This window comes from Coptis chinensis, chromosome 9 (genome assembly GCF_015680905.1).
Source record: "Coptis chinensis isolate HL-2020 chromosome 9, ASM1568090v1, whole genome shotgun sequence".
Taxonomy (NCBI): Eukaryota; Viridiplantae; Streptophyta; class Magnoliopsida; order Ranunculales; family Ranunculaceae; genus Coptis; species Coptis chinensis.
Window position 1 is genome coordinate 48,180,872 of NC_141464.1, and position 10,134 is coordinate 48,191,005.

A 10,134-nucleotide genomic window follows, 5' to 3' on the forward strand; every position below is an offset into this window, starting at 1 on the left:
TGTACATCTCCATTGAGGAATTGATGCTAATACTAGGTCTTGGAAAATAGACATTCTGAATGATATTTTCGATAATACCTCTCTAAAGAATCAAAATATATATCTACCTAGAGCTAACCTTAACTTGAGGATAAATTAAAAAGGAATCTAACAAAAAATGGAAAACATGGTGTAAAGTCTGTGTATCATCAGTTGAGTTTAAGGATTGCTACCAATGGCCCTTACAATACAACTTTGGCTTACTGGTATTATGTATGACTTGAAAAACACGTACTGACTAGTTCTTATTGTACTTATACCATCACTAGGAAAAACACCGATGATTGCAATGTCCAAACACTGCTTCAAATGCACAATTTGCGTTCTTATATGTACAGGGTATAAGTGATTATTGGGAATGCCGGCCGTTTGCACAACTGCCATCCTACATGTAGTGACATAGTGTCAAGAGGGCTTAGGGGAAAAGAGAGAAAAATACAAATTTTCCTTGGAAACTTACAGTACAATGCATATACCATAAACATAAAAAGCACGACAAATTGAAACACAAGAGCTACATACTAAGAAATTAAAACAGTCTTTGATCGCCACTCTCATTACCAACATTCATGCAACTTAATATCGACTTGAAGTCTAAAATAAACATCTCCTTCATAGGCATCGGTTTTTAAAGTTGCTATTCCCCTACTCATAAAGAAGTCTCCTGTACCACCAACTACCAGTGTCGGCCCTGACCTTTTGGTGGCCCAAAACGTCACAATAGAATGTGGCCCTATATGCGGTAATACTAAATGCATACATTTCTCAAACAATGAAATGAATAAGGCAATAGACCAATAGTCCAAGAAAGAGCCGAGTGACTTTGTTCTTTGAAGAGGATTTTTTATTTTTTTAAATGAAAGTTTTGGTTTTTCTTTTATTTTTTTTTAATATAAGAATGAGGTCAAGTAGATTTTGTTTTTGTTTGTATGTAACTAGTGGGGGTAAGGATTGTAAAACGAGTTTGTATGGAGTTGAGTTCTCAGATTATTAATTGATTAAGAGGTGATAGTGTGTGTTTTTCCTAAATTTTGGTAGGCATTTTTGTCTTAATGAAGTGGAAAGTCTATATTGGAAAGGTTTCCTATTAACAATAATGTGGCCCTATCTTATATATTAGGAGTTGGTGGCCCAAAGCCACCGCTTGGGTGGCTTTGCATCAGGGCTGGCACTGCCAACTACAGAAATATCCCTAGTTTTGTTCACTGCAAGATCTGCACTGGCAAAGTTTATAGTTCCCTTGTAGTCCTTCGAGTCAAGAACAAAAGAGAAAGTGTCCCAAGCACTAAAAGCTTCTTTCCTGTTATAGAGATAGAAGCCTTGTACTCGACCTACTGGGTATCTATGAAGATTGTTGTCGGAGTAATGGGGTTGTCGAAAACAACCAAATCATCAAAATGATTTTGTTTTGTTAAGATAACCTTGTTTGCCCAACCGGGTGCACTTATGATTGCTGAAGTTGCATTTTTGGCATTTTCACCCTTGTAAATTATGTCATGGAAGTACAACACAAGCCTCTTGCGTCTAGTCTTGCATGGTTGATGCTGCTAGTGCTTCCTCATCTGACCGTGTGAAGCAGTGGCCCCAGAAAAATAGAGAAAGAAAAGAACAATGCAAACCAAATTACTTGTCATTGTACTTGTATTATTCACATTTTCTTGATCATCTTGTTACAGTATATATAAGGTTGATTTTGGTGGTGGGGATACTACTTAATGATTGGTATATATTGGTCCACTTTTTTAATAGAATGGTTGTCATAACCTAGCTTTTTTTTTTTTGCTCAGTAGGGTTAACTTTATTAAATGAAAAGGAAAGTACAAAAGTTTGTGGGTGACTGTGGAAACAGCTCCCTTCGGACTATATGAGACTAGAGTTCATTCCTTTCAAGGCTGTGAAACTCTTTACAGCAAGCATTTTAACAAAATCTATAGTAAACTTGAAATGGTACTTCCCAAGTGTGCAACCAACTTGGTTTACCCACATGAATCTCACTATGACCTGATGGCATGGATGCGCCCATCTTAGCTGCACAGTCTGTGGAAAAATTTGCTTCCCTGAAGACATGTGTGATGATCATATACAGAATTGAGTGTTGTATATCTATCCATCTCGCTTGAAGGGCCCAAGGTATGGAGCTGTTAGCAAAGGCAGTTACCGCAGCAAGGGAGTCATATTCCAACCAAATGTGCTTCCAACCTCTTGTAATTGCTGTTTCTGCACCCTCAATGATTGCCACGTGAGTGTTCTACGGGAGTGTTCTATAATCTATACTCATATCCCTTAAATATACGTAAGATTAATCTTAATCTCCATGTGCTTTCTTCCATACTATTTAGTAATACACCATTTGCGTCGCTAAGTTTTGTTTTTTGGTTCTTTTTGTTCCCGTAACCTGCCACCACTGAGATTTATATGTATGGGTTAAAAAGAGTAGGTTCTAAGTGGCGTAGGATTGTTCAGACTATTGATTCAACGAAACCTCCTCTCTATCCATATAACATTGTTTTTTGGAGGGATAGAGATGCAGAGTACAGAGCCATTGGACTCAGCCTAAGGTATGTCAAGCTCCCTTTTATATGCATATTGTACATGTCCCTTTTATATGCATATTGTACATGCAAGTGGATGAACTACAACAGAAATCCTTTGTATACAATTGTAACGCCCCAGGACCCAACACACATCCCGAGGACGTGAACACAAATCTTAAGGCATTACACTATCCAAATTCTATCGAATTTTGGGAGGAGTTTCCTTTGTTTTGTCAATGTTTCGTATACTTAACCTGTCATAACTTGGAAATCAATAATGCCATCCTTCCAACAACCATATGTACATATAACCTAACTTTTACACGACAGTGAAAATGTATATATATACAAGACTGTTTCTGTATGAACGCCATTTATATACATCAAGTATTACAACAAAATAATTGGACTCTCTCTACAACAAAATAAACTTGACTCTGTCCCTCGTCAAGCAGAGGGGAGACCACCCAAATCCCTATAACCATCATCACTAGTGGTCGTGATGGTCTCCTCCAATACTGGTTCGTCTAAAAAATGTTAATGTAGGATGAGCAAAACAACTATGCCCAGTAGAAACGCACATAACCAATAAATAGTCTACTTATAGCAAAACCATTTAAAACATGCAGAGTTTCTATCATAATAATCAAAATAGTGTGACTATATAATAAATCACTAACTAGCATAAATCATATCGGCATGCTTCTTTAATAATCAAAATAGGTTTTTCACAATCATCATACATTCATTGTGGCCGCTGCATCCTATTAGAATAGTGAGGATACGACTGGTACTCAGCCCCAGTCCCAGGCAATATCTCGGTTCAGTACTTCCCAGTGTGAACCATGCACCGTTAGTTTCCTGATTTTACCGGCAGCAGGGAGCTGAAATGCCGTTGTTGTGATCTTACACACAAAATCCCAAAGCTTTTAGGGCTCAGGTGGGCCCTTTGACCACGACCCCCATACGGGTTGTCCTTAACTTACGGTGGTCAATCGTTCGACGACTGCAGACTGCTCAGGATCCTGACACACGTCCAGGAGTGGACTAACTCTCACCCCTCGCGTCTAAATCTCATCGAGGTAACATGTAACCTCACACAAACTAAGCACCATACAGCGTGACACGTACAAACATGGTTATCTGCAGTACAAGAATACTAAGTATTAGCCACAGCCATTAACCGTGGCTAAAGGCCTTTTGCCACAGCCATTAGCTGTTGCACAACCGTGGCCAATGCACCTGTGGCTAATCTGTTGCTACGGTTATTAGCCGTGTCCAAAGCTTGTTTTTTACCCACAGTTCTAAACCGTTCCAAGGGCCGTCGCAAATGACTCTTTTGCCACAACTATCAACCGTGGCTAATGCTTATATGAATCGTGGGGGTTTGCTTTGTGTGTGCTGGATGTATTGTTTGGCAACGGCTAAAAGCCGTGGCAAATTCTTTCAATTGTTTTAAAAAAAAAATTATTCGAGCACCTTTATATCACACCTGCAGTTCATATCATACAAAGATCTACCATTTCAATAAAAACCCCCCCAGAATCATAATTCTCCATAATTTAAAATTTCAGATACGCTTAACATAAATATTTTTACATCGAAGGTCCAATTAGGAATCCAAACTTACATAAAAGAAGATAATATACTACTAACTACTCTTTAATAAATTTGAAAACTAAAGAATCCCAAAAAAAAAAAAAATGAAAACATCACCATTGATAGTGCCTAAACTCGGTAGACTGCATTCCTAGCTATCTAAACAACACCTCAACTATGTCGGATCAAAGTCTGCATATTTAGGTTCGCTTGGTTGTACCTCATCATCATGTATCCTACCTTAGAGAGTAAACTTTGAAGACTTAGCTACAGCCACATAAAAGCAGCCATTAGAACTAAAATGACACACCATTCGCACAGAAAATTGTGTGATATAGCAAATATCAATTGAAAGAGAAAGCACTAACCATTACATGTTGTAAAACGTTGTACAAATGAATCCTTGCCAAACGCTGCATCGTAATTAGTCATTGACTCCAACTTCTTTGCTTCTAAGAAACAACTCCTTGTAAGAAAAGTATAAGTAGAGAAAGTAGTAAAATAATCACTAGAAAATCATCGAACTAACAAAACACATTAATGTTGAAGTTCCATCAAAAGAAGACAGATTATTTAATCGGATAAATGAGGCAGATTATTTAAAACACACGGGAATGAAATACTACACAAAAGTTGTAATACAAAGTTTTAAAACAAGCCCACTCAAGCCACTTATGAGCTATGGACATAAATTACAAGGGGGAGTCCTAATGGTCATTATCAACAATAGACCTAACAAGCATTACCTTTATTGCTATGTAACTATCAACTTGCTAAATAATCAATTAGATTACAACAGTAAATGAAGGATCAAATTGGCATTAAGCCAAAACCCTAACAATGAAACATTCTCATGTAACACCCTAAATGTATAACTTTTGTTTTCTATACTTATAAAGTATATCTATTTACCGATAAAAAAAAAAAAAAAAAAAAAAAATACACTCGTACCCCTCTTAGGGGTACATTCCCATGCAGCACATCTAGACCACACAAAGTTGAAAGATATAGGAAAGAGCACCATGAACCAACAACGCATTTTCAACTGTGGACGAAAAGCGAGCACACCATATACCTAAACAAAAAAGCATAGATTAGTATGTATAATCAGGACTACATAATAGCTCGACACTCATTCTCTAAGAGCATCCCAACTTCCTCTTCATGTGGTCACAATCTACCTTTTTAAAACTAACCTTCATGCATGTCTGATCATCTATGATTCCATGAAAGTTAAAGTAGTTTGGCATACACAAATATCAGTGACTCTGTAGAGGTATCTATCATGTTGAGGAATCACAGTTATTAAGTGGTCTTCAATATTGCCTATTAGCTAGAAATTGATCAGATCTCATTTTTCAAGGGGTGAATTAACACCATCCGATGACATAAATAGTTAAAAGGCGTGTATAACAAATTAAAAGATTTAGTACCTTGATTGTGTACTCAGGACATTCACCAAGAGCATTAAGAAGGCAAGGACTGCAGCACTTTGCAATCCAATGAGCTGCAACAACCATTCCACAGTGTGCATATCTTACCAAATTGCTGATACCGGCCACCTTCATGTAAAACAGAATGATGAAAAGGAACCATGGCTTCAGTTGCAGCTGTTAGTGTGTCTTTTATGCTATGAGTCCCTCTAATTAACAGAATAAAGCATTTTGAACTTCTATCACATAAAATTGTGAAAGCTGGCTTCAGAAGCTGCAAATATTAAAATCATTAAGGTCCTATGGTTATGTGAGATGATATATGATATGGAATACATGAAACACATACTTGAGTTTACTCTATTCGATTAAAGGTAACCAAAAATTGTAATATGAAAAGACAGTCCCAGGGGAGTTCAGATTTTACCTACCCCTGTTTTAGGCTATTGAAGAAGCACATCTTCTTGTGAGTATCCAACCAACTCTAAAAACATTGGAAATGGCTTCTTTGAGAAAAGCATACAAAGACTTAACAAACGTAGAAGATATGTCAACTCAGCCTTGATTTCAGGACCTTTAAGTTGTACCCAGTTGTTTTCCAGCATATATACTTGCAACTTGTCGATTACCCTGAAACAACAGATTTTTTTTAATTGACACTGTCACAATTGCAAAACAAAAAATTCAAAATTTATATTCATTTAGATCTACTAAAATTAGTTCACAATGCATGTTTTCGGATCGAAAGTGAAGTCTTAATCTTGAGAAAAAAACAAGGGGGGGGGGGGGGGAGGAATTCACATGAGTTTCCTAGCTTATATAAAACACACTTAACTAATAACAATTACAAAACTAAGCAAATCATAACTAATTCTAATAAAAACTAAAATAAATGCATGTGCGTACATCAAACTCCCCTCTAACTCGGTTTTGACAACTTGGACATCTTGTTCCCATCTCTGGCAACAATGAGGTCGCATATATGCATTTTGTCGGCCCTTAGTGAGTGTTATCTAATGAGATGGCATTTGACTCGATCACTGATTAGGAAGTGTAATGACCTGTCGACCCACGTACCCTGAAGAATGCAATATTCCACCCATGCATAATAACCATTTCGATAATGTAATCGTGAAGTGGTTCAATAATGAAGTCCAACACATCGAGACTACTGAAATGGCACAAAACTTAATCATGGTCTAATGAAAAGTTGATGTGAGAATACACTCAAGCCAAGAGTATCAACAACGCCTCTCAAAATCAAAGAGATGTTGCTACCATTATCCAATACCTTACTACAATGACCCAAACACAAAAGCCCATAAATAAGTTCTAACCTATGAAAAAAAATTAATACAAGCATGAGTAACAATCGAAACCCACACCAATACAGAGATGGAAAAAAAAAGCTCACCTTCATGCGAAAAACGAATACACGGAACAGACCTGTTTACATCAAATATAATAAACAGTGAATGAAGTCATTTCATATGAACATAATTTATCAAAAATATCTTAAGAAAAACACTACCTTCAAAGCCGAAATTGGTTAACCCCAACCCTAAAAAGTAAAATTGTAAGAGGGGAAAGGGAAGCATGAGGAAGAATAGTTACCTTCGATTGAAGTTGTCGTTTTAGTTGCTTAAAAAAGAGATGATTTAGAGAAAGAAGATGAATTCCTGGAAAATAAATGGGGCAATAACATAAAGAGGTCAACATGAAGAAGAAATGGGGGAGTGAGAAGAGAGACGACCTTATATCCACTTCTTCTTCTTGTCGCCCATATCTGTGATGACATGATGACATGAGAGAGATAGAAAGGAAGGGGAGGGGAGGGGTTTACCCTAATTCTATTTGGTTATTTCGCAGTGATACATTTCATTTCATTTTTCAAGAGATCAATGGATATAAAAACACAGATTTACATCAACGGTTCAAAGAAAAAGAAACATGACCGTGGCCAAAAACTCACCTAAACTCAAACCACCCACGTAATTGGCCACAGCTGTTGAAAGCTTTAGCCACGGCTAAAGACCGTAGATACTATGCTACAGCCATAGACCGTGGCTAAAGCTAAGTTGTACCTGTGGCCAAAAGTCATTTTTCTTGTAGTGCTGGAAAAGTAGAAAAGGGATTCCCAAACTATATCCTGTGATGCATCCCTTTAAAGATGGCCCACCACCTCGAAAGGTGTACACCACATTTGTAAATCCTAGAATGAACTGCCATCTCTGGAAATGCGACAACAGTTTTTTCTTTATAGGAATTCATCAATTCTTTTCTAATCCCCTCGTGCTAAGAATAGTACTATATACTCGTATTACCGGTTATTTCAAAATACTATAATTACATATTTAGTTTTCCTTTAAAACTGCTGGTCCTGTATGTGTGAGTTCCTGGATTTCCAACAAATTGATTAAATACAACCTATGACTCCCAAACGGGCCAGTCATAGTAAATGACAGCCTATAATTCCCAAACGGCTAATCATAGAAAATAACAACAAAACTATATCCAGGGAACAATCCAGAACCTCACATATAGTTACAAACAACTGGGTAATCCATACCCACATAACAAAATCCATCTCTCTTTCTCCTTCCTGAGACAAGAGACAACAACCCTTCCCAAAATCAGTTTTTTTTTTTTTTTTTAAAACAAAGAAAACAATCCCAACTACCCAGATTTCACAAAAACTCATTTTCACACAAAAGCTATTAATATATTTAGTTTATATCGAGGAAAAATACAAATGCAAAACATGAATATCACATATACATGTATGGTTGATAAGTAAACTATCTTTTACCAATTTAAACCAATCAAATTATGCATAAAAATAAACATGCTATATATTGGTATGTAAGTTCCTACCTTAGCATGCTCCATTTTTCCTTAAGTCCCAATTAACCGAATCAACTCGTATCCAACTCCTATAAACATCATATATATTTGTAGGCTATTAGAATTTATAAAAAAATAAACTAACAAGTAATTCTTTTCTAATGTAAGCCGAGAAGAAATCTCGACGCTAAGAATTTGTGTTTTCGATTGCTACAACATGTGTAACGAATTCCCAAGGTTTCTATGGTTTCAGTAACTTTTCCAATAACTACTATTACCAGCTGCTATAGGCCACTCTAAAGTGCTAGGATGCTACATGCCATTTCTAGCAATATTCCTCTGATAGGCCTCTGCAGGCCATTTCCAACCACTGCAGGCCCTTATGCCAATACCAATCATATCAATTCCACTAACGATTAAGATTTTTCCCAACTCCAACTACAAACAAATTCCACACCCTTCAATTCACATTAAATCTAGTAATAAAATAGGTGTGTTCCTTCTTATTCACTCAATCATCAACATGATCTTAAACAAAGTATAGAACCAACATGAACTTCTCTAAAATGGAGTGAATATATAATGATTCTTACCAAGCCAGTAAGGATATCTCCTTTAGCTTTCTTCTCTACTAATTTCACTAAGCCATATCTCCTCCAAATAGGTACTGCCGAAATATAAAACCACCCCATTCAATTATTTTCATTAATACATCAAATCCCTCGAAATGGGTTTAAACTAGCTATTTGGGAAGAAGACTAATTCACCTTTCACTTTGGTACGACGGAAATTCGAATCTCACTTTGTCGCGAGAAGAAAACCCGATAGCCACACCTACGTCATATTTCGAAACTTCACACTTGACTTTAGTGTTTACAAGAGATGTGGGTAGAAGATTTAGAGGTGGATAGATGGTAAATGGATAAACTTTGATTTTCTCTCAAGTAGCTTGCCTAGTTGTTGGCGTGACAGAGAAGGAAGAAAAGAAATGGGTATGTAATTGTTTGGTTCTAATCCTATACGCACTTGATAAGGAATATTGCAATAAGACTAACTTACCCTTATATATTTTTTCCTTTTCGATATCCATATATTCTAAGTAACTAATGATACGAAACTTTAGAATTTTGCTAGTGGTTTTCCTTAACTAACTTGGTTTCTCAGTCGGTGTTAAATCAATTTACGTTACGTAAGGCTAAACGTCTATCCGACTGGCCACGTACGTAATCGTCTCTAGGTTTCACAGGTCATTTACTAATTTACCCTTAATAAGAATTCAGGATTTTACAACAATTTAGTTGAATTTGCGGCTTATTATTACCAACTAACAAGCTAGCTTCTCCAATATTGCTATTATTAAGTAGGTACACTGCGAGTGATCGATTCGTGAGGTTGAAGTGTTGAACAGGATTTACGAGTAAAGACACCATGGTCCGGATTAGCAAAAAAATGTTTTATAAATTGTTTTCGGTCTATCCAATATCATAATCTTTGGACACTACATGTTAAGGAATTGTGGTATGAAAACCAACTGCGGATGCGCACTCCACTATAACTAGTTGCAAGGATTCACGATTGCAAGTTTGCAACCGTTTCATCCACCGGTGCATAGAACATGTGCTGCGAGCTCGAGATGTGTGTGCATAAACACAAGAAGGAATCAATTCCTATTTTATGGCAATTAT

General features: G+C 36.7%; 1 protein-coding gene and 1 pseudogene across 13 annotated transcripts; both read right to left on the bottom strand.

The window, feature by feature from the left end:
• Nucleotides 1–596: 596 nt before the first annotated feature.
• LOC147476398 (dirigent protein-like) lies at nucleotides 597–1,673 on the bottom strand (annotated as a pseudogene).
• A 2,442-nt stretch (nucleotides 1,674–4,115) lies between these two features.
• Nucleotides 4,116–9,536, bottom strand: LOC147476399 (uncharacterized). Of its 13 annotated transcripts, none has more exons than XM_086584775.1 (11): nucleotides 9,217–9,501; nucleotides 9,043–9,116; nucleotides 8,480–8,538; nucleotides 7,220–7,391; nucleotides 7,020–7,051; nucleotides 6,180–6,235; nucleotides 6,037–6,089; nucleotides 5,606–5,734; nucleotides 5,124–5,247; nucleotides 4,541–4,624; nucleotides 4,116–4,439 (listed from the first exon to the last, which is right to left on the bottom strand). In XM_086584775.1, the coding sequence occupies exons 8-11, from the start codon at nucleotides 5,690–5,692 to the stop codon at nucleotides 4,414–4,416; spliced, it is 321 nt and encodes a 106-aa protein (XP_086440901.1). In that variant the 5' UTR covers nucleotides 5,693–5,734; nucleotides 6,037–6,089; nucleotides 6,180–6,235; nucleotides 7,020–7,051; nucleotides 7,220–7,391; nucleotides 8,480–8,538; nucleotides 9,043–9,116; nucleotides 9,217–9,501; the 3' UTR covers nucleotides 4,116–4,413. The 13 variants fall into 13 exon arrangements, 10 of the variants coding, with proteins under 10 accessions (XP_086440901.1, XP_086440898.1, XP_086440895.1 ...); XM_086584772.1 differs by having other exon boundaries at nucleotides 5,606–5,879; nucleotides 7,359–7,391; nucleotides 9,217–9,497; XM_086584769.1 differs by having other exon boundaries at nucleotides 5,606–5,879; nucleotides 6,037–6,235; nucleotides 7,220–7,284; nucleotides 7,359–7,391; nucleotides 9,217–9,497.
• Nucleotides 9,537–10,134: the final 598 nt, after the last annotated feature.

Excerpts from the sequence above, each read along its gene's own strand:
- LOC147476399 (XM_086584773.1), bottom strand. The coding sequence starts at position 5,740 with ATGAAGGTGGCCGGTATCAGCAATTTGGTAAGATATGCACACTGTGGA. Across the intron at positions 4,625-5,123 it reads GGAATGTACCCCTAAGAGGG|AAGCAAAGAAGTTGGAGTCA; the intron begins GTACGAGTGTAT and ends GTTGTTTCTTAG. Across the intron at positions 4,440-4,540 it reads ACGTTTTACAACATGTAATG|CTAAGTCTTCAAAGTTTACT; the intron begins GTTAGTGCTTTC and ends ATGTGGCTGTAG.